Genomic DNA, 25443 nt, shown 5'->3' on the forward strand with positions numbered 1-25443 from the left:
AAAACTCATTTTGTTTACTTCACTTTTACTGACTCTAACATTTCTGTTCTTTTTGGTTTGTTAGGCGTTTAGATGCAAATCACATCAACATTCTACAACCTAACTGCTTCGATGGACTGGTTGCTCTGCGACACCTTTGGCTGGATGACAATTCTTTAATAGAAATTCCTGTACAATCGCTAAAACGTTTGTCAGCCTTGCAGGCCATGACATTGGCACTGAACAAGATACAACATATACCGGACCATGCATTTGGAAATCTCTCAAGCCTGGTGGTTCTGTGAGTTTTTTTTAATCGTTACTCTTTAGTAGATTCCTTTTCAGAAAAATGCACAATTCTTGGATAGGACGACATATATGAAAGGATGTGTTATCACCTCTTGCTGTAAAGAAATGACTGTGATTTTTTTCTGCTGATCTTGGCTTATTCCTCTCTCTTTTTCTTGCCTTCTGCATCATTATGATTTCTTCATTTTCTGTGGGATCCCCTTACCCAAATCCCTCTCCACTCCAAAGTTATCGGTTATCTTTTACCACTTTACCTTCACTATTTTTAACCTTTGATCCACTGTGTTGATCAGTGTTTAATCCCTCTCAGATGCTGAGTTGATTTGTATTTTTAGTTCACTATTATGTATGGAGAAGCAGTTTCTACTTGGTTCTGTAAAGAACACTGACTTAGGTAAGATACGCTATGAAAAATGTGCAATAAAGAATAGGGTTAATTCTGTTTCGGGTGCAAACTACCATTTGCACACAAAACGCAGCTGGAAATCGGGTGGCAATTGCCCACATGCAAATTGCACGTGCTGTTTGCATATGTGCAAATTGCGTACAGCACATCGCCCACATGTTTACAGCAAGTGAATTCAACCAAAGATCTTTTTGGGCAAGAAGCATGACATTCTAATTTGCGCACCCTGGAATGCTTTCCAAGTTGCAAAAAATCCACATTCTGCAAAGTTGGATTATGCACCATTTAGAAAATCAGGTCAAGTAGCACAAATACAGTACTCTGACTCAGCACATACATTCCATAAAAGCATCATTCTCATTTCCAGTTTTCCCACCAAGCATTGCGGACTGGGATTTGTGGTAAATTCGCAGAACTGTTCTGACTTTGCTGCTGAAGGCCTGTTAGTTTGAGTAGTGCGTCTAACTCTGCCACAGTTTCATGCCACATTTGTAGAATTGCCAGTACGCTGAGCATGATATCCTGTTGTACAAAAATAACAGAAATTGCGTTATATAACTAAGTTGCAACATCATGATTCACATGTGTTTCTCCATACCGATCTCTATTCAATCACTCAAGAACCTGATTCAATAAATACATCTTCAGCAATTACATCCCTTAGGAATTTGTTCATATTGACTCTCGTCCAGACAGTGTGGTAGTTATTTGTGGTTTAAATCTCTATGCACTGGGAACTGCAGGAATTCCATTTTGTAAGACATTCACCTAGTTGGTGTCAGCGCGCAAACCAGTATCTCGTAACCTTACCAAGAGCATGCCGATCGCTCAAACCGGGAGAAGTGCAGTCCCTATACAGACTTTGGTGTTCTCCAAATGGATCCATCTCTATTACATGTCGTCCCAAACCAATAATAGAAACTGTGACATTCTCAGTAAGAATGACAGACATGGGTCAACATATTAAGGATTTTATATAAAGAATTGTTGAGTAAAATACATGAATTATATCATCAGTATAGTTGGCAGAAAAGAATACAGATCATAAGTACAACAGACTCAGTAAAGTTTGATGGAAAATACAGCATAGATTTACCTTATAAAGTGGGAACTGGGGATTCTGCTTACCGGACTTTCATCCATTACTGCACAGGTGCATGATTCTCAGGATATGAACCAATGAGGATCAAGCAAGAAGAAACATTTTACTACACAATACATTTAAAAATTCTGTCATAATACTATTGCATTGAATTCGGTTTCTCTTCCAGTTTATCCAAGCACCATAATCGAATCGTATTAACGATAGTCGGAGACAGTTGAGATGGTTAGGTACTCTGTGGTGAGGAGCCTCTGGAAACGGCCATCATCTCTTAGTAAATACATTAAATGTCTTTATTTGAAGCCAGGGAGCAACAACAGTGACCCATTGTTATGCAGGAACATCAGTTCAAGACGGAGGAGAACATAAGATTGGTTAGTGTTAGTGTTAGTGCAAGTTCAATCGCTAATACATTTAAACAGGACAATTCCAAAATCTTGATGGAAGCTGTGACTGAGATCCCACTGAAGCTGTCACTGAGATCCGACTAAAGCTGATCATAAAAGACCACAAAGATAAACCAATCTTGCCACTAAAGATGTCCCTTGGCTTAAATTTAGGTAACTTGGTCAAGCCCAAAGACTAAACCTCAAACATATGTAAAGGGGTATGGCATAACAAGAACTTTAAAATAATCCTGTTCAGAGGTAAAAAATACTTACAAAACCATTCTATTACATTTTTATTTGTAAAGGATGCATTAATTAACACTGTATCCAAGCATTGCAACAAAGAGAACCCATTCAGGAGAAAAAATAAATAAAGGGAAAAATCTACATTGTTCAAAGCAGATCCATACTAATGGACAAGTTACTTACCTGCGGTAATGCCTTAGCTGCTAGAGACAATATCTAGCTGCAGATTCTATACCTTAGAATTCCCCTAGGTGGCAGTCGTGATCTGGAGATTTTTCTTGAGCAGTACCCCTGTGCGCCATTAGGTGGAGTTGATCAGCTCCATGTTTATCGTCTGCATAGTCCACATCATCCTTGCCGGATATGACGTCGCAGGTTCTATATAGACGCCACACCAACAGGCTGACATCAGATTCTTTTCACAACTTTCCACACCAAAAGTGCAGAGCCATGAAGAACATTGACCACTAGTTTGTCAAAACTAGGTCCTGAAAGTGGGGTCCCTGTCCCTAGAAATAAGTCCAGGGAACGTGGAGTATGGGTGGGTTGGTAAGGAATCTGCAACTAGATATTGTCTGTACCAGATAAGGTGTTACCAAAGGTTACTTGTCCATCTGATAGACATCTAGTTGCAGATTCCTTACCTTAGAACAGATACATAAGAAATATCATCCCTGGTGGCGGGTCTGCGTACTAAGATCATACTAGAAAGTCCTGCAGGTCCGAACGGGCAAAGTGCCTGTCCCTATGGACTTGAGTGTCCAGCCAGTAGTGTTTGGTAAACATGTGCAGAGATTTCCACGTTGTCACCTGACAGATGTCAAGGACTGGAACTCTTTATGCGACCACAGTCATCACAGCTTTAGGACTGGTGGAATGAGCACACAAACACTGTCGGTTGCTTCTTAGCCAGTGTGTAGCACATTTTAATGCGATCCCTCTGGAGACGGTTCTCTTCTGTACAGCCTGACCTTTCTTTTCACCCACATAACCACCAAAGAGTTGATCACCCCCCCCCCCAAACTCTTTGGTTACGAACACCAACGCTGTTTCTGGGTCCAGACTGTGGAGTCTCTCCTCTTCCTTAGAAGGATGCAGTGATGCGTAAAATGTAGGCAAGGTGATGGATTGGCCTACATGGAAGGGCGTAACCACTTTTGGCAGAAAGGAGGCCCTAGTGTGAAGCACCACTTTGTCGGGATAGATACAAAGGCAGGGTGGCTTAGATGACAATTCCTGCAGCTCACTCACCCTGCTGGCAGGTGTAATGGCCACAAGGAAGGCTGTCTTCAAAGTGAGAAGCCTGAGACAACAATGGTGGAGAGGCTCAAAAGGAGTGCACATCAGAAATGGGGATGGAGGAAACATATGAATAAGGCCTTTAAGGAACCTATTTACAATTGGAGACTTAAGCAAGGAATGTTGATCAGGCAAGCGCAAAAAAGCAGAAGTGGCAGACAGATAACCTTTGGGAGTGCCCATAGCAGAGCCCCCTGGTCCAAAGAAAGGATAAACAACAGGACCTCAGAAAGAGGGGCAGAAAGGGGGTCAACAGACTTGTCTGTGCACCATGCCACAAATTTCTTCCAACGACCAGTGTACACAGTTTTGGTAGAGGGAAGTCTTTCTGTCAAAATTACATTACAGACTTCGAGCAGAAGGTCAAAAGCTGTTAAGTGCAGCTGCTCGATCTCCACACAAGAAGGCGGAGACTGAACAGGTTCGGGTGGAGAACCCTCCCCTGTTGCTGCAACAGAAGATCCTCCCGATGAGGCAGTCTGATCGGAGGTTCGATGGCCATGCTCAGTAGCTCGGGATATCAGACTCTTCCTGCCCAGACCAGAGCCACAAGGATTACTTTGGCCAGGTCGTTCTTAATCTTCTTGAGAATTCTGGGCAGAAGTGATATGGGCAGAAATGAATACAGGAGGCCTGAGTTCCACTTTAGACAAAAGGCGTCTCTGAGCTATTGCTGCCTTAGAAACTGCAATCCTCCACACTGTTGACATTGTACATTCTCTGCAGAGGCAAACAGATCTAGCCAAGACTGTCCCCACTGCTGAATGAGACCTTGCGCCACCTCCGAATGGAAACATCATTGTTGACTGATTTTGTCTGCACTGAGAGCCTGCCAGATGTTTAACCACCAGAGAAATGCTCTGTTGTCCCAGCCACTTCCAGAGGCGCAGAGCCTCTTGACAAAGGGTCCACAACCCCACCCAGCCCGCTTGTTGCAGTATCACATGGAGGTAGTGTTGTCCGTGAACACCTGCACTACCTTCCATTTGAGAGAGGGAAGAAATGCTTTCAATGCTAGTCTGATCGCTTGGAGCTCCAACAGGTTGATGTGGAGCCTGGACCCCACCGGACACCAGATGCCTCTGATCTCTACCTCTCCCAGGTGGCCGCCCCATCCCAGGTGTGACACATTTGTCACTACTGTCACATCTTGTTGGGGAAGGGAGCGGGATCTTCCTCTGACCCAATCGTGGTTCGTTGGCCACCACTGCAGATCTTGTGCAGTTACCTCCGAGATCTGAACCATGTCGGAAAGATTCCCCTGATGCTGCACCCACTGGAACTTCAGGTCCCACTGCAGAGCCTGCATATGCTGTCTGCCATGCGTCACCAGCAGGATGCAGGAGGCCATGAGACCCAGCAGCCTCAAAGTCATTCTCACTGAAATCCAGGATAGAGGCTGCAACATTGGTATCCTGGACTCACCGCTCAGGAGGATAAGCATGAAACTACTTCCAGAACAGCTCTGATGAAAGGGAGCATCTGAGAGGTAGTCAGGTGTGACTTTGTCTTGTTTATAGTGAACCCCAGTGAATGTAAGAGGTCCGGCATAGTCTGGATATGGGAGACGGCAACCTGGGGCGAGCCCACCTTCACCAGCCAGTCATCAAGATAGGGGAAGACTAAAACACCTGATCTGTGCAGATGAGCTGCGACCATCACCATCACCTTGTTGAACACATGAGGGGCGTTGGTAAGGCCAAAGGGAAGCACGTTGAACTGAAAGTGCTCATGGCCTACCATGAACTGCAAGTTACTTATGTGGGGAGGCAGGACAATGCCATCATCCAGTCTCTTAGGTCTAGGGCAGATAGAATCTGAGCCAGAGTGAGTATTTTGAACTTCTCCTTCTTGAGAAAGAGATTGAGGACCCGAAGCCCTAGGATAGGGAGGAGGCCTTTGTCCTTTTTTGGGTACCAGAAGGTAGTGGTAATAGCAACTTACTTCTGGCTCAGGAATCTCTCTATGGCTCCCTTGGCCAAGAAAGCCATAACTTCCTCTCAGAGAAATGCTAAGTGATCCTCCGTCATCCGATCATGGGATGGTAGCATGGATGGAGGGGTAGTCTTGAAAGGGAGGTAGTAGCCCCTTCGGTCTCTCTGCAAACCCACCTGCCTGACGTGAGGGACTGCCAGCGGAGCAGGTGATGGCGAATCCTGCCTCTGACTGGTCCCTGGTGGGGAACCGTCAGACTGGTCAGGTTTGGGTGCAGCTGTAGAGGGGAAAAAGGCAGACTGGCCGGACTACTGGCTCCCTGATCCACGAGGGCAGTGAATCCCACATCCCTTGCCATGTGTTGGCTGGGTAGCATGTGCGGCACAGTGGCTGGAGGGGAACGGACTTTACTGGGCATCCTCTGTAGCCATGAAAAGGGCAAAAAGGTGACTGAGGGGAACGAAGGACCACCACAAGGCCCAAGGACCTGGCAGCATGAAAATCCTCGAAACAGATGAGCATCGAGTCTGCTTTCTCTACCAAGAGATGGGTGCCATCAAAGGCTATGTCAAGAACATTAGCTTCAACATCCCCTAAAAAGCCAAACATCCTTAACCAGGCGTGGTGCCTCAAGGCCACTGTTGAAGCAACCGGCTCTGCTCAGTGAGTTGGTCATGTCCAGTCCACATCAAATTGTGGACTTTGCTGCATCTCTCCCATCAGCAACTGCTTGGAAAAGTAGAGCCCGGACGGGCCTCCTCCGGGAACTGTGCCAGCACTTGCACAACTGTATCCCACAGCATGTGGAAATAACAGCCCAAAAGACATGCAGTGTTCAAGGACTGCAATGTCAGGCTTGCAGAAGAAAACATCTTCTACCCAAGGGTGTCAGGCCTCTTGGATTCCCTATTTGTGGGGGGGTGGAAGGGAAACGTGCCTTGGGAGGTGAAGAATTGGATGAACAAGCTCTCAGGAGTGGGGTGTTGCATCAGGAAACCTGGGTCACTCAGTGCAGGGCGATGGAGGCAGGCAATTGTCCTGTTCATAGAGCCCCTGTGCTGAGTTTGAACCATATACCCAGTAGGACATCTCTAAGGGCTTCATTAAAAGTTAGCAGGGGATACAAGGGGGAAGCCTCACGCTGAAGCACCTCTGTCAAGAGGTTAGTCCTGACTGCCACCAAAAGCAGCTCGAGGTCCAGGACCTGGGCTGCTCTCCACACCTCCATTGAATATGAAGTTCCCTCCTCCGCAGCCACGGAAGGGGGAGAGAGCATGTCATTATATGGTGAGGTATCCCGGCCAATGACTTCACTCAGGTCTGTACACCAGTCCATGTGGTCTTGGTGCTGGCATTCTAAAGGATCCAGCAACCCTTCCCATTCCCCACCATAACTCGGCCAATAGTAATAAGGTTCAGGATCTGACACAGGGGGCCATAGTCCGTGTCGTACGATGCCCAGGCTCTGTGTCGGCAATGAAGATGGGGGCGATGCCGCCCATGCCCCCAGGAGCGTCGGTGTCTGATCCGGTGCCGGGAAAGGTCGAAGTGGCATAACCAGCACCAATTCGGATCCATGAATGGATCCCTGGGTGCCCCTCGAAGCCAAGGCCAAAGCCACCAACACGGACCCCAAAGGGGCCCCTTTCAACTCCGTGGGACCCAAAGGCATGCCAGCAGAGTCTGACTGGCAAAAAATTAGGTACATAGCCTTTAAAAACTCTTTAAGCTGGACAGGGTTCGCTCTGGCTCCTGGAAACTCAGGGAAGCATGAAGTTGGCCCAGGCACAGGCTCCACAGATGAGGTCTTGATATACAATGCTCCTCCCTCATCTCAATGGACGAAGTGAAGTCGAAGAACGTTTTGCCTTCTATGACTTTTTCTTATGCTTTGACTTACCCGAATGTCCTTAAGACTTGGAGTGGGACGAAGAAGGGGGGGGGGGGGTCCGTGACCGATTCCAAGACCTACCTCCTAACTGAGATCGGTACTTACGCCGAGCCAAGCGCTGGGGCGCTATCAGCTTTAGGGACTGCTCCCTCGAAGCCTTCAGATTCATGGTCCAGCACTCTTAGCACAACTTCGAATCATGTTCGCACACCAGACACCAAAAGCACACGAGCTGTGAATCCGTCATGGAGATCCGCAGGGCTTGAACCTGGTCTTTTGTGAAGGCATCCCTCAATGCACTAGGAGTTGAAACACTCAAAAAAAGCTTTGACAAAAGCAAAAATGACCGATCAAAAATTGACTGAGGGTAGCTCTTTCTTCAGCTCACCACTGGCTGGTGCAGAAAGAAAAGAACTGCCATCAGCACACTCAGATGGTGCCTATATAGGACTGGCAATTTCATATCTGGCGCAGACAGCACCGACGATGGATGCAGAGCTGATCGACGTCAGGCACAGGGGTACTGCTCGAGAAAAACCTCTGAATCCAGATTGACGCTTGGGGAAATTCTAAGGTAAGGAATCTGCAATTAGATGTCTCTAACAGATAGCAGAAATACTGATAATCAACCTAGTCTAAGAAGCTGAATATGCTTCCTAAAGATCACATGACTAACAATTCTATATAGTTCATTTGGTAGACTATCAAATCTCATGTCTGCTTAATAGATAAAGTTCCAATCTGCAGCTCGTATACATTTTGCTTTGCAAATCTTCAGCAAAAATGTGGCCAAGACCCAAGTGACCTCAAAGGCTGATATAATGTAATAATCTTTCTGAGGTACAAGGATAAATTATCATTTGGGATGTGCGAAATTTGCGTAATTTGCTTTTGTGTAATTACACAAAATTTCAGGAAAATAATGCAAAACTGTGTTTAAGTCTACAAAATCAAATCTATCACCTAGCCCTATATTTAAGTGTAAAATGCATCCTCACGTTTGAGCTTAAAAAGCAGCACTAAAACATAAGTGCTGCAAGCAACAGCCACTTGTAATCTGGCTGTTTGTTGTTCCTAAGAACTTGTGGTGAAATATTTCCTCGAAGACTGAGTAGTCTCTCGATGTTGTATGATTTTTGAAATTCACGAAATTACACAAACTACTCCGGAATCATTTACATTTCACCTGGGCCTATTTCTCTTGTAAAACACCATGAGTCAGACGATTTTGAATGAAATGCATGAGTCATTTAAAGCTAATATAGATAATGAAGGACCAGTAGCAAATTCATTGTCCTAGTATTGGTGAATATGCATGCCATTGGATATTGAATCATTTGAAGCCTTTGTGGCAGCTGGTGTGAGAGCCCAACAAATAAGGAACTTCTGTGATTGACTATTGCCTGTTCAACAATCCTTACAATCATTAACAGATGATAGTCATTGATGTAAGGGTTGGTGCTTTTAAGAAAAAATACAATTAAACGCACTAGTCTCACCAGGGAATTTTCTTGTGTTTCCATATACTGAAAAAGCAAAAATATATCCCAGACGTTTTGGTCTCCTGTACAGTGGGGGCAATGCCAGACCAATAACCTGTGTACTTCTAGACTGGGGACAACATTTTTCAACAAGTAAAAAACGAGAAGACAAGCTTTCTTCATTCATGTCCCCAGTACAATGTTGGTGGCCACATGCACACTGCCAAATGGTACGATCAAGCAGGACTTGTGGTGTTTGGTACAAAGTGTCCATGTAAAAAAAGAATGCAGTGTAAGTCGAAATGAGGGCTTTATTTATCCACTTCTTTTTTTTTAATGCAGACAGTGGCTACACGCTGATTCATGCAGTAGAAGCCAGCACATACCTGATTAGTGTTGGTTTGGAAAATGATGTCCTTGTGGTTTGTCCTGAGGGGGCCCGATTCAAAAGGCTGAAAGCCGTTGGCCAACATAATTTGAGGAGTACCACTTTTTTACATTCAGAATAGTTGAATCCATTCTACTACTTTTTTTAATTGCACTTATAAATATTAGAAGAGTTCCCAGCTTTGGCTAACCTTTGGAACAATGGAACTGCCTCTGGGTGGACTTTGAATATTAGAAGCTCATGAAGGCACCTTACTAGTCACAAAAATAAAATTTACAAGGAAATTTAATGGATTGGAAACAATAATTGATGTACAATACATATGTTCAGGTTCGCACAGGGCGATTCAGGCTTCCCCCTTTAATTTGATTAACAGGGCACCCATTCACAAAATTTGGGGGCCTGAAGACCCCCACAGTCCCAGCTGGCTCCCCGCCTCCTGCTGGAGCCAGCATTGCTGTCACAGAAAAGGAGCCGCTAAAGCAGCTCGCTGTCTGTGAGAGCAGTTTCCTCTGTGTCCCTGCCTGTCAAAGCTGCTGCCAAGCCACAGCAAATCAAAACAGCAGGAGCCAACCCTGGAGGGTGGCGGTCTCCAGGGGCATCAGTTGCTCCTCGAGAGGAGCCATGCGCCCCCCCTCTAATGAAAATAGCCCCGGGGAGGTGGTGGTCCTCGGGACTTGGTAGTCCAAAACAGACCCCCTTCACTGTTTTAGTATGGCCCCGTGGAGGTGGTGGTCCCCGGGGCAGCGGGGGGCTGTGAGGCCCCCTGCATTAAATGTAATGAAAGACCCAGAGAGGTGGTGGCCCTCAGGGCATTAAGATAACAATGCCCCCAGCCCACCCGGGGGCTTATTAAGAAACAAGTGCGGGAGTCTGCGCTTGTTGTTTTTTTCTTTTTGGCGGATCCGTGGATTCTCCAGAACACCCGCTGAAATTTTTTAAAAAAATGTTTCTTTGCCCTGAGGGGAGGTCCCTCTGGGGTCAGTGTGTCCGTACCCTGGCCCCTTTTCTTATTTTCTACTTTTTTTTCTGGGACTCTGCTGAAGCCAAGTCCCAACATGGCTGCCAACACTTCCTTGTAGAAGTGTTGGCAGCCAGTCAGATCTCAACACGAGATTGGGAGGAGTTGAGAGTTCTTCACGTCTCTATATATACAAATTTGTATTTGCTTTAATTTCTCTAAAACTATGGGATGGATTTACACCAAATAACAAAAAGGGCTTTTTCTGGACCAAGAGCTACCTTTCTGCTAAATTTGGTGTGATTCCGTCCAGTGGCTTTTGCGCTATCGCTGTTCAAAATCTGTATGAAAAAATAAATCTGTCAGCCCCAGCTTGACGGATCACCCTGAAACTTGCCAGACAGACGCTGAAGTGAGCATCGTATATTGTTGAAACATTTCATGAAGATTCATCAAATGGTGCCAAAGTTATTACCAAAATAAAAATACAATTCTATAGAAACTAGGTCGTAACTATAACTACCTAGTGCAGTCACCACTAAGTCATAAATATATATCACATAGCAAAAAGCTGAAATGCTGCACTCCTGCAAGGTATTGTGCATCCAATTCTTTATTCAAGTGGTAACATGACATGCCAACCAATGGGTTTCAGCTCACAAACTCTTGCTCAAGATTACTGAGTTCAGCGCTGCCCCGGCTGTTTACACCCTGACCACCGTCACCACATTGGAAACGATGTTCCTGGCGGGGGCGGAGGTCTTTACGTGGGTCTGTCCGCCAAGGTTGTAATTTGGCAGTCGGACTGCCTTGAGTGTGGCAGTCTGACCGCCAGCCTCGCAATAAGGCTGAAAGAAAGGAAAGGGGTTTGAGAGACAGAGGATTCTCTAATGCTGTGACTAATAGATTTAAACAACTCTCAAACTTCTTATATTTGGGAATATAAATACTAAATTGTTTGTTGCATTTGGAAATCATACAGTGGACATCATTCTTATAAATGTACGTATAGTTCCTCATCTGCGTTCAAACCATGTGGTATATTTGTTTGTAATTTGATGATATATCTTGATTCTAGGCGGAAAACTTTGTTGGTCCTATTGCCACCTCTGTCATGTCTCGGAACATATGCTACTTCATAATAACACATAATTGTCCAGGTGATGTCCTGATGTTGTAGGTAATGTTTGGCTATCGTGTAGCCCACATCTTTGTTTTGTACAGCTCTTATGTGTTCAAGTATGCATTTTTTTAGAGCACATGCGGTCCTCCCTACATATTTCCTCTTACATTTGCATTACAAAATATATATCACATAACTGGCTTTGCATGTAATTCTCTGATTTATACGGAACGTTCTGCCTCTATCATCCATTACTTCCTTCTTGTTGAGGCCAATCCTACATTCTTTGCACTTGTGGCTATCGCTGAACGTAGAGAAGACGCAGTAGCTATGGAAATAAAGGACGTGCTCAAATTCGCCGTCCAATCACAGACCCACTAGGGGGAGTGATGTCAAAAAACTAATGGAAAAAGAAAAAGGACTAAGAAAGGTCCCAAAGATTGTACATGGCACCGATGGTACTGAAACAATGAAAGGACTACAAACTCACATCGGTTAAATAAATCTTCTTTTGATGAATGAAAAAAATAACTCTGAGAATGATAGACTGTCATAGGGTCTATTCCATCACTGGTACTCTAAACGGCAGTTCTACATTATATATTCCAAAATCAAGGGATAAAACCATAGATATAAAATACCCAGATGATCAGTCAAGGTCAAATGTATTGACTAAACTGAAAACCATATCATCAAGGCGGCTACATAGCACCAGTTCTTGAGTCAAAAATCCACAAAAAGGAAAAATTTACAAACTACTGTAAAGTCTATAAATTAAAGGAGTCTCCTGTAAATAACAGTCATAGCTCTAAGATGCAGTCTTGCAGGAAAATTAGCGACTATAATACCAAGGGTATAAAGATCCAGATCAATGAGAATTATTCGTAGGAGGTCAATGACCCGGAGGTAGCCCCAAAAGTGGGCAAACCAAGCTCAAAAGAAAGAGGTTTTCTTTTGTACTGCAGAAAGGGAATCACCACATTATTGTCAGGGGAAGAGAAAAATCTAGAGAGCATTACTATCATCTATGACTCCCTTCAACACTTAACCAGGGTATCTCATCGTTCAGCCCCAGAATGTGTGTGCCCAATTTGAACACCCAACATTGTTCAACTTGTAAAAGTGTTTCCGTAGGTGATTGCACTACTTCTAAGACGATCCACCAAGGCTCATCAGGGGTTTGCTTGGCAATGAGGTAATAAATACTGAGTTTTGTTGTCAAACGACCACATCGAATATTACTCCTGTGTTGGTTGATTCTAATCTTCACTGGTCTGGACTGTCATTCCTATGTAGCGTAATCCACATGGACAACGGATCATATAGATGCAGTTTGTTGTGTTGCAGTTAGTGTGTTTGTTCAGAAACCACAAGCCAATGGGTTCTAATGTGATCATTTTAGTAAGTTTAGTCAAGGAGCAGACATTACAGTTACCACATGGAAAATGTCCTTTAACCAGTGGTAAAGACCACAGCCGGTTTTGATCGCTGGTCTTATACATGGAAACTGGTCTAGTATGTACGACTGAATCCTTTATGTTAGATGTTCTTTTGAAGGCAAACAATGGTCTAGGTATCTTTGTACCTCCGCTAGTAAGGATTGTCCAGTGTTTTTTGATCACCTTTTTCAGAGAATTGGCAATAGGGGAAAAGGTTGACACACAAGTTAGACGAGATGAAATATTTTTCAAATTTGGCGCAAGTAAGGTTTCTCTATTGTTATTGCGAGCACGTTTTCGTGCTGCACTGATAATTCTGGTAGGATAGTGTCTCTGCAATAGTTTACGTGACAGATCATCCGCTTGTTGTTCAAACATAGACACATTGCTGCAGTTTCGACTTAATCTTAGGAATTGACCAAAAGGCAAATTATCTCGTATCTGTATAGGTCGAGATAGTCTGGGAGCCAGACCAACTAAGTCACAAGTATAAGGTAGATCCAATAAGGATGTTGCCAAACAAACACCTGAGGGTTCTAAAAACGCTGGGATAAAAAACAACAAACCACCTGAAAAGAAAGGGGAGAATCTCCGCATTCGTAGACCCCACAAAATAGGTACAACCTTAGAAATGGGGATAATATAAAAACGCTTGACAGATGTCAGTATACTGATACACGCCAAACTCATTCCTTTCAGGACTCATTGGAAAAACGCAGTGAGAAAGGTGGGTGGTCAGATCAGCTGACCAAGTATGTGAAACCGAGAAAGGACTCACAACGCTCGTCAGACTTTTCTGTTAAAAAAAGAAGAGAAACTTCCACAACAGAAACCATAATAAAATAAAAAAAAAGTGGCAGCAGTTGCAATGCGACATGCTACTCAAGAAGAGGGCTTTACTAAAGAACAAGAAGTGGGTGCTAGCACTGCTAGACAGTGCAGCAGAAGTCACAATAGTTTGCTGGGATCTTCGAGAGCATCTGGAGGTGAAAGCAACTGATGAGTATCTACAAATAAAGACTGCGGACATGAGTGTCTCCACACCAGATAGAGTGTACAAAGTAAACATTCAGTTAAAGGGGGGCATCGAATGCATAATAGACGCCTTTGGGATTGCGTTGTCTCTATTTATGATATTCTGCTGGCAAAAAAAGATTGGCCACCGGTATTTGTCCGAGATTTCCCATATGGAGAGGATATTATTGAAAAATCGTTCTTGCCCCTTGTTTCGAAAGAGCTCGTTGAAAAATACATCATCGATTGGGCACTATATCCCAATCATGTAGGCTGGGACAAAGATTCTCCCTACCACATAATACCCCTAAAATCCCAACCTCGGCCCCAACCTCAATATCCAATAAAATAGGAGGCAGAAGCCCCAGTGAGGTAAATCCTCACACAATTAGATTACCAGGGTGTCATTGAAACCTCAGATTCATCAATGAACAATCCATTATTTCCAGTTATTAAATCCGAACACACATATAGAATAGGCTTAGACTATAGGCATTTAAATAGTCACACAAAAACGCACATAGTACAGCATTCATGAACAACATTGTGGGAAGAAAATACAAAACAACCCTGGATATATCCAACGGGTTTCCCTGCCAAAAGTAAGTAGGGACTTAACAAGTTTCAGCGCTTTAGGCTCTCAGAATTTTTTTTGCCGACTCCCACAAGGCTACAAGAACAGTCCTGGACTGTTCTAAGCTCGTGTGACATCAATATTACACAACATAGACCCTGAGGCGTTGTCCCATGTGGATGATATTTACCTCAGGGGTGATGACCCCATACAACATTTAAGACAGGTAGCCCAGGTTGTTGGTGGATGCGCCAAAAATCGGCTTCAAATTTAACTTTAAAAAAAAACAAAAATAGCCTTTCTCAGTGTCCTGTTTCTGGGATACGAGTTGTCGGCAAGTGCCTGGCGCCCCAATTTTTAGAAAAATGTGCACAACTACAACCACCAAATACAATAAAAAAGCTCCAATCAGTGTTGGGCTTCCTAAATTTTGGCAGAACTTATATTACAGACTATGCACAATGCAGTAAGCCATTATATGACCTAATACGTCCTGACTTTACCAGCAAATTATGGACAGTCGAACACACACGCATTCTCAAAGCACTATAAAAAGACATGCTTGAAGCAAAACGTTTACACACAAGAGAGAAAAAAGCATTTGGTCATCAGAGTAATTGCTGGTGCCTATGTGACTTTCAATGAGGGTGAGACAGTCCCAATTGCATATAAATCACACCTATACTCTACAGACAAACAATGCTTTGCTCCCACTGAGAAAATTCTCACTGCTGTTCAGATGGCTGTCCTTAAAGAGAGACCTCTGGCTCAAGGGAAACGCTTCATTGTCGTATCCCCAGTCCCGGCTCTTGAGGTTGTTACCAAAGCAAGAGTTCTGAACTCTAAAGCATTGCATCCACATTGGATTCAATGGGCAACGTCTCTGACAGCCACAGATGTTGATTATGTGTTTGTTTCCAAATTACAGACTCAAGAATTCCTGCAATACGAACTTGAATATCCAGTTCCAGCAAATACTCTACCTATTGAACAATACAAACAACCTTGTACACCGATGGTTCAGCACAACCCGCTAGAGGCACCAAACAGCAATACTCAGCTGCTTGCGCAGTCGTGAGTGGGTATATGAAGGAAGGATGGCAAGTTCCATCCAGAAAAAACATACACACAGACTCTAGGGGACTGTACAGCGCAACTCTCAGAGCTTAGGACTCTGGTGATGGCACTGGAACATACAGATCCTGAGTAGATGACTCTGTGATTCGTACTACTGTGTCCAGTCCTTCACTGAAAATCTGCATTACTGGCAACAAAATGGGTTCAGAGATTCGAAGGGTAATACCATAAAACACAGACTTCTATGGGGAAGGTAGCGAATCTGAAGAAAAAAACTACTGAATGTCCATGTTTCACATACACTAAGACACCAATGTGTTGGAATAGACGTTGAAGGAAAAACTTTGGCTGATGAAGCAGCAGAGTCGGCAGTAACAATGGCTTCGGTCTCAGCAGTAACACACTCTAAAACATAAGTGAATGATGAAACATTAGCAGCTATAGGAGCGACGGCTGAGGGCACACCTATGCCCAAAGCCTATCCCACTAAATATTCCCTCCGGATGGGAGGCATGTTTGATGCAGAAGTAAAGATTCCAGGCGTGGGGGTCCGAGTGATTCCCAACAAAGACGTGAGACCAGAGTTAGTAAGAACAGCGCATGAGGGAGTTGAATCTGCACATGCTGGTGTGACCACTACAATTTCAATATTACGATCACACTATTGGTGGCCAGGTCTTTACAAACAGGCCAAGCAGTCTGTCCTTTGTTGTGACATCTGCCAACAAATAAAAGGCTCCAGTGTTAAGCGCCCACCACAGACATCTTAATTTCCAACAAACCTTTACAGTGGGTGTACGTGGACCATTGTGGTCCCCTGACACCAGACAATGCATACAAATACATTTTAGTCACTGCAGACTCATGCTACAGATCTCTATGGGTCTGGCCACAATGCTCAGCTGACGCTCAAACTGTTATTAAAGATTTGCAAGTCTTTGTCAGTACATATGCTGTTGCGGCTTTCCACTCAGACCGGGGCTGTGATTTTGCTTACAGGGATACCATGGCTTCATTAGGGGTCCAACTGCATTACTCGTCTCCATTTCATCCAGAGGGAAATAGTGTCACGGGTCAACGAAATCGCGATCCAAAGCAATCCTTAACAGCCAGAGTATTAGGCACAGGTCGTAGTTGGCTTACACACCTGTATGAAGTCCAGAGAGCACTTAATAATCTGCATAGAAGGTCCCTAGGAGGGTGTACTTCATACGAGAGCCTGTTTGGAACTCAAATGTACGTTCCAGATCTTGATGGTCCTTGCACGGAGGAGACAGGTGCAGCTTTTGACATAAGTGAACGTGTCACTGTCTTGCAGGAGTTACAACAATTCTGTGATGACAACTCATCTGCCAGTGTTGCCTCCTCTGGAATTAGGGCTGTACCAGTAACGTCTACCAGTTGGATTCCCAAGCTAGGGGATCTAGTACATGAAAAGATTGCTGTGACAAAGAAGTTCAGTCTTTCTTATCGTGCACTGGTCCCAGGCCTGGGAATGCACGGTACCAGAACTGTCATTCTACCACCGCTGCCTGGTTCGAAAGCAAATCGCTTTGTCTCAATCGACAATGCCAAATTACACCATGTGGCCGATCCTGCACAGCAGACCTAGGGGACTCCAAGGTAGTACCCGAATCCCTCCAACTACCAACAAGGATCTTCTCCTACATGTCATCATCAACAATATTGATACCTCTGCGAGCTTGGGGAGGGTGGAAAATGAGATTTCATTGGTTCCACGGACGACTACTACTTCATTGATTTATGCTAATATGGAGCAACCCTCTACAAATTCCACACAAACGGATGTTGTACTATACTACACACCACCGAGGAAATCTTCAGCAGTTTTACCTCTTCCAAATACACCACCAGCATTTGTTTGTACAGATGATGGTTATTTCATCAATGCTGACGACTTTTTTCGGACCCATCCGCCTCAATTGTGACTGAACTGTCAAGAGCATGTAAGCTACTACATTGGCTAAACATTAACTATCTCACTCGTCCTTCGAACTATCTATGGTTATTGCTGACTGGGGTTGCCTTTCTTCTTTGGATTGGGTTTGTAATTGTTTTCTTTCTTTCTTGTACATGGTCATTACCTTCCCGAATGCTCTACAGTTAAACTGGTGGATGAAGCCTTAAAACCACATATTTCTTTACATAAAATACGCAGAGACTTGTCCCTAGTGGACATTACAGCAGTGCCAATTCTCAATGGGATTGTATGGGATAGTCTTATTCGACATGTATGGTCCTACAGAGATCATTCAAATTCCTTATGTGTTCAAACTTTCATTGACTGATGTAGTTACACCCGGAGTGATTGCTGATGATTGGGATGTAAAAACGGTTGATACTATGATGTCTTATCTACAGTATTATACAGTTTTTGAAAATGATATGTACCAATTGAAAGGAAATTATGGAGATATGGTCTGTTATAATCATTATGGACATCATTTCATTCACAGAGCTAGTACCCCAAAAACTGTTTTTAAATGTGCACAATGAGAACATCAATAGGCAGTTCAAAAACGTATACTGAAAAAGTTTGCATATTTTTCTGGACACAAAGTCAAGAATGTGGAGTCCTATTATTTCAAATTGCCAGTGATGGGATTTTTGCATGTATTATTGACTGATAAAAAATTGATATATTCTGACTCATTTGTTTCCCGATTGGCCAAAGAAGGTTATGAACATTGGGTTAATTCAATTGATTTGAAAAGTGTGTGGGGAACATAAAAATGGCCAATTAGAGGTACAGAAGCTTTATTTAGAGCTTGTATGATTCCTGTTCAGATGATATTCTTAAATGAAACAGTACAACAAATGAGCTGTTTAGGCTTAGCAAACATTATTAAAGAAATGAATGCGTCCAGTATTCCCGTCCCTGAATAATTTAACAAATGGCAAAAGTATATAATGGGTACAAAATGGAACATATAACACATTATCACATCCTGGTGGGTGGTTATTGTGGCCTGTAGACACCAATGGGTGCCGTACACATTTTGGAAACTCCTCAGGGGTTTTTAGAACTAATAGGCCGGACCCTCACTATATCTCCTTAGAGCACTCGGGTATTGTGACAACATATAGTGTAGGGAAACTATGCCAGACGTAGATGAAGGTCTCCTCACTAGATGATGTTAAAGAACATCTTGTTCTCCTGTCCAATAACACAGATTTACAGGACTTCCTGTTAGGTCCCAGCAGACAATGCAGAAAATGCTTCATATTAATGAAATTTGGAAAATTTCCCAACAAGAAGCAGCTGCCTGCTTAAGGCAAACAGACCAGGAAAACTTACAGAAAGCATTAGCTGTCGTAGATAATGGAATAAACACCTTGTCTGACTGGATTTACACCCTAAATAACATTGTGTCCTCTGCAATAGATATAGTACAGAGTGATGCGTTGTTTCTGCAACATGGACAAAGTCAGCTACGATTTCTCATGTAGTTAGGCTTGGCACTACAAATATTAAAGGAATGTAGCGTCCCCTGGCAACAAGTTGAGCGCAAGGGAGATTTTTTCAGCATTTAATTTAACGCACCAGCAACAAATTATGGCTAAGAAAGAGGAAACATATATCATGTTGAGAATAGAGAAATTAGAAAAGTTGCCTTTTACTGTGTCTGAGGTACCCTCTGTATGGAGTTATTAATCTGCCTATTTCAACACTTCAATCCACATCCTGCTTGAAACGCATTCTAGTAGGCAGATTTGAAAGGCTGGGAGACAATTATATACACGAGGTGTGGAAGCTTCCCTTTTCATACAAATGTTTCATTGGCATGAAAGAGGTCTTTCTTAGCGGAAGCGAATGCAAGACTTCTGTGAGCCATTCAATGGTTTGTAAACAGCTGTCCTTGCACGGGGCATATAATGCCTCCCCGGCAAATTTAGCGTGTTATCTGAAGGGAGTCCCGATATCCTTTATTAGACCTGTGTTCCAGTGCTCTCCAATGGCAGCTTTGTGCTCCTTAACAGTGGGAGCTGTTGTGGAATGCGAGCCGGAATACCTTAAATCATTTCCGTCTCCAAAATTGTTACATGTTGCGGGAATGTCCTTTTCCCCCCCGCACAATTAAAAGCGTCTGGCCCCATATCGCTACTTCTGATGTTAATTTTGACAAGTTGAGCGGATTAAAGGCCTTATTCTCCCAAAAACATGTGGTGCTTACATCAGCCCGTGAAACCTATTCTCTTCAAGTTGCAAGATCATCGGCGGAGATTCAGTCCCTTTTAAATACTAATTTTCCAAGACACTTTGGTGAACTTGTGGGCCGAATATTAATTGGGTCTAGTACTAGTGGAATTGCCCACTTTTTAAGGCTGTTGGTTCTGGTTTCGTTAACACCTTCTCCTCTATATTTGGTTTAATACCTTCAGCCGTACATTAAATTGATTTTAGTGTTTTTCGGGGATTCCCGATCACTTTGGCTATAATTGGTGGCATTCTGCTGTTGCTACTTTTTCTGCACAATGGCTGTCCCTTCACAGCAAGGAGGTCTGAAAGCGCTACCACCAGCGCAACTGTGTTGTGAACGCATGATGCAGTATTTCGGAGCACCTCTCCTGCAACAGTTGGAGTGTGACTGGTCTTTATCATTCCAAACAGTTTTGGATTGTGTGAAGCCCGTGTTTCAATGCCTCTGGTCCCTCTTCGAATGTGCATTGGAAGTCTGTCTTTCTACGCAACGTTTAATTTCATTGGATGCCGATCTGTTGATGTTCTCGATGAGGGCTCAACATCAGACATGTGTGTTGAGGGTGCGTTTGCTACGGGAAGCCGTTTATGAGTTGCCCTTTGTGGATTCAGCGACTCTTGACTCTACAGTGGGCATGACACGGAATACTGCTTCCTCAGCTGAAACTCAGGCTCTGGAACACAAGTGCTCTGTGGTCTTCCTTGGACATGACTTGGATATTTTGTCACTTGCCGAAGTTGACCGTCTCCTGGCTTCCATTGTCCTGGATATAACTGACGATGTCCAAAATGACTGACTTTTAAAATTTGGTTCCACGTGGTGGTACTTGAAATTGTCCTTTTCTACGGCTTGTGTTCCCTGAACATGGTGTTGTGTAGCTATTTTAGCCATGTTTTAGACACTTTGTTTTAGCTAACTAGGCCTGCAGCTGTGCACATTAATGAAGTTACATTTTATTCAGCTTTGCTTTATTTCTCTAGCAATGGCTACTTTAGTGGTGCTATTTTATTTTCTCTATCTCATTGTTCTTTCGCCTAGGAAAGCATCACGTTCTTAGAAGGACATTTATTTCACTTTGTGCTTTCTTCAAGGCTACAGTCAGATAGGGCTGCCGACAAACGTGGTATGCTGTGTCTCCAGCATTCACAGAAACACACAAACTCATATGTGGGGACCATTTCTTAGAATGTCAGCTATTTTATTACAAAACACCCCTTTGTCCCAGACGCGTTAGCGGGAGATTTCAGCCAGATGACCACGACTGTATGCTGATTGCTGCAAGCTTCACTACAGCTACCTGCTTAGACGAACGAGCCCTGATCCAGATGGGGACGGTGTCTTTTTAGACTTCAGGCCCTTTTTTCAGGTATGAGGGTTAATGTTCTCCCAGGGGGAAACCTGAAGGGCAGATTAGGCTTAGTATGCTGTGCTCATAGTTAGCGTAGGTGAGGGGTTATAGATCTGCCCCCTGTTTAGACAGCATAGTAGAACTGTTTTTGTGTTATACAGCTTTAGTCACATGCCTGCTCCTATTGTTTTCTATCATCCTCATTAATGCTATGCATATGCTTTTATCTAAGATGCCTTTGTTGTCTTTGCCTGAGTGAGATCTTGGTAAATGAGAGAACGGGATGCGATCTGATGTACCACGATTCCCTGGGGAGTCTATCTTACCATGAGCTCAGTTGCCACAATCATCTCAGTCAGAGATGAGGCGCTGCTAGTTAGCCGGAAACCCAAGATTAGGCCGACAGGTGTCACCTGGTCTGGAATTGTACTCAGTACCCACAATCCAGGCGATCCTACCACCCAAATCCAGTAGCCTTGTTACCCTAATGAGAACATACGCAACTGAATATTAAATCATTTGCCTATAATGCTTTGCCTGAAACACCATCAGAAATGCCATCAATAAATACTTTGATGCTAACATGGACTCCGTTAACTCTGCTAGAATTCACTGGGAGGCATTTAAGACTGTTGTCAGATGTAAAGCCATATCCCAAGTTAAGCTGAATCGTGTTGAGCATGAAGTTAGCAAGGTGGCCCTACAAACAAGGGTGGAGGAGCTGGAGAAATAGATCCAGTCTGCTAAATAGCCACCACTGCCAAGGAAACTGGAGGCCACTCAGTCACAAATGGTGGACTGAGTTCTTGAGATGCCCCAACATATTTGAATTTCAGTGTGTGTAACATGGAAGATAAGGCAGAGAAATTATTAAACTGGTTGGCAACTCGAGGAAAGTTGTCCAGAATAATCCCCAGCCTTCAAACTATGAACAGAGACATTGTCTCAAATGCGAGGGAGATAGCAAACACCTTTCCCGACAAATATACATTGTTATGTGCTCTGTGACCCCCTCCATAGCGAAGCAGCTCAAACCACTTATGCTAGATCTCCATGTTAAGATTCTTAGGCCCCTTGAACATGAAGAATTAGACCTACCATCACTATAAAGCAAATTTCTGAGGCAGACACAGGAATGCATTCAAGAAAGACCCCAAAGTACCCATCGTCTCCCAGTGGTGTTCTTTATTAAATTCACCTCTCTCCCAAACTTTTGTCTTCTAGTCCTGGTCAGTGAGGCAATACACACAGGTTCCCTGACAGACAGCATGCAAAAAGGACAATAGCTGTCATCCTGAAACAGGCCAACCCCCTAGAACTCCCATTCCCCTACAGACCAATATACCTCATTAATTCTGAGTCAAGGATGCTGGCTAAAATACTTGCAAATAAGCAGGTAACTATTGGATTCACACAAGGCACCATGACCAGAATTGTTTACTTTGTGCCCAGGTTGGGGACCATGTTTAGCTTCCTTAACATGATGAACTCTGGGCACTATTTCCTGAGCTATGTTAAAACACTCCATACTGCCAGATGGACTAAAGTTAAGACAAGGAGAGTACATTTGGAGCGGGAAGCCTAAATGACTGGGCAGCCACATAACTCAATCCCATCAAGATAGCTAGAATTTAAACATAAACCTCTTGATTGCCAGAATAGGTGAGGACCTGCTTCTCTGGACTGCCCTACAACTTTGCATATTAGGTAGAAATACACTCTACAAAATTAGAATTTTATCTAAATGGCTGCACACACTTCAAAACTACCCACAGGCCAACCGAACTTGCTTTGTCAACAAGTAAAATTTTGATGTGAGGAACTATTTGTGGGCAGGGAAGCAACACACAATCTCTTCCACTAAATGTACCCTATCAGTCTACAAGGGTGGAATTGGGAACAGCCAATATGCAGTTATACTGTAGGGCTCCCCACATGATTACCAATAGCGATTGGATCCATGGAGACTGGGATGACCTTACCCATCACTTGGAGCTTGCCCTCTCCCTAAAGGCACAGTGCATGGTCATCTATATGGGACAGAGCCCACGGACGCCCCCCTCCACCCTCCCACGTGGTGCAATAAAAGTGTGATGTAATGACCTGAAACATAGGATGCCATCAAAGGTTAACACAAGCAACTCCCCTGTGGCAGTGCACTGCACTCCCTGAAGTACAAGGGCTTCAAGAGGTTCACAAATAGGATTCCATCAGAATCTCTAACTTGGGAGCTATGTATGTGAAATGTAACATACTTGAAATCATTTGATGAACTTGAAGTGGAGTTCAGTTTACATAATTCCCAATTCTTTTGTTTCCTTCAACTATATCATGCTGTTAAACCAGACTCCCATGGCGTGGTATTGTCCCAAATGTTTTGCCTTCACTCCCTTAGTTTGTTGAACCCAAGTTTTGTTGGCATTGGGACTCTATGCATGTTACCCCCGCTAGCCAATTCTAAAGGATGTGTGGTCTCTCCTTCGGCATGGTAAAAATGTACGCCACCTAAATGGTGCATTTGATTTTCTTGGAAGCCCCTAGTAAATGGTACTACATGTATCCAGGGCCAGTAAGTTAAATGCTACTAGTGGACTGCAGCACTTATTGTGCGACTGTAGGAAGGTGGCTCTGTATATACTATTTCAAAGTAAGAAATAGTGTGCACAGAGTCCAAGGGTTTCCCTTAGAGGTAAGATAGTGGCAAAAGTAGATAATTCTAATGCTCTATTTTGTGGTAGTGTGGTCGAGCAGTAGGCTTATCAGAGGGTAGTGTTAAGCATTTGTTGTATACACACAGGCAATAAATGAGGAACGCACACTCAAAGACTTACTCCAGGCCAATAGATTTTTATATTGAAAAATAAATGTTCTTAGTTTATTTTAAGAACCACAGGATCAAGATTTACATTAAACACTTTAAATGTAAGGTACTTCACTTAGATACTTTAGGAACTTTGAATAAAAGCAACATCATATACAGTCTTTGTAAAAATGGCAATAAGCTATTTTCAAAGTGGACACCTCAAAAATCAACATTTCCTGGGGGAGGTAAGTAAAGGTTAGATTAGGAGGTAAGTAAAACACTTACAAGTCTCAGTTCTGGGGCATAGGCAGCCCACCGTTGGGGGTTCAAGGCAACCCCAAAGTTACCACACCAGCAGCTCAGGGCCGGTGAGGTGCAGAGGTCAAAGAGGTGCCCAAAACACATAGGCGCCTATGGAGAACAGGGGGGCTCAGGTTCCAGTCTGCCAGCAGGTAAGTACCTGTGTCCTCGGGGGGCGGACCAGGGGTTTTTTCTAGAGCACTGGGGGGGACACAAGTAGGCACACAAAACACACCTGCATGGGCAGCCGGGTGCAGTGTGCAAAGCAGGTGTCGGGTTTCAGGTAGGAAACAATGGAGGGACCCGGGGGGACTCTAGTGGTGCAGGGAGGCACAGGGGGGCTTCTCGGGACAGCCACCACCTGGGCTAGGCAGAGGGTTGCCTGGGGGTCACTCCTGCGTTGAAGTTCGGTTCCTTCAGGTCCTGGGGGCTGCGGGTGCAGTGTTGGTTCCAGGCGTCGGGTCCCTTGTTACTGGCAGTCGCGGTCAGGGGGAGCCTCTGGATTCTCTCTGCAGGCGTCGCTGTGGGGGCTAAGGGGGGTCGTCTCTGGTTACTCACAGGCTCACAGTCGCCGGGGAGTCCTCCCTGTGGTGTTTGTTCTCTGGATCTTGAGCTGGGGGCATCGGGTGCAGAGTGAGAAGTCTCATGCTTCCGGCGGGAAACGTGCAGTCTTGGTGAGTTGCTTCTTTGTTGCAAAGAAGTAGCTGGTTTTGAACAGGGCCGCTGTTCACAGGAGTTTCTTGGTCCTTTAGTCCAGGGCAGTCCTCTGAGGCTTCAGAGGTCACTGGTCCCTGTCGGATGCGTCACTGGTGCAGGTTTTCGAAGTTGGAGACAGGCTGGTAGGGCTGGGGCCAAAGCAGTTGTCGTCTTCTTCCTTCTCTGCAGGCTTGTAGGTCAACAGTCCTTCTTGTTTCTTCAGGTTGCAGGAATCTAGTTTCCTAAGTTCTGGGGTGCCCCTAAATACTGAATTTAGGGGTGTGTTTAGGTCTGGGAGAGCAGTAGCCAATGGCTACTGTCCTTGAGGGTGGCTACACCCTCTTTGTGCTTCCTCCCTGTGGGGAGGGGGGCACATCCCGAATCCTATTGGGGGAATCCTCCAAAATCAAGAAGGAGGATTTCTAAAGGCAGGGGTCACCTCAGCTCAGGACACCTAAGG

General features: G+C 44.2%; 1 protein-coding gene across 3 annotated transcripts in view; it reads left to right on the forward strand.

Moving 5' to 3' along the window:
• The window catches only part of LGR5 (leucine rich repeat containing G protein-coupled receptor 5), a 1160674-nt gene that overhangs the window by 384833 nt on the left and 750398 nt on the right, over window positions 1-25443 (forward strand). For all 3 annotated transcript variants that reach the window (XM_069228343.1, XM_069228341.1, XM_069228342.1), the window contains one exon: window positions 65-280. In XM_069228343.1, the coding sequence (XP_069084444.1) occupies window positions 65-280 (216 nt within the window). The remainder of the gene's footprint in view (window positions 1-64; window positions 281-25443) is intronic.

This window comes from Pleurodeles waltl, chromosome 4_1 (assembly GCF_031143425.1).
Source record: "Pleurodeles waltl isolate 20211129_DDA chromosome 4_1, aPleWal1.hap1.20221129, whole genome shotgun sequence".
Taxonomy (NCBI): Eukaryota; Metazoa; Chordata; class Amphibia; order Caudata; family Salamandridae; genus Pleurodeles; species Pleurodeles waltl.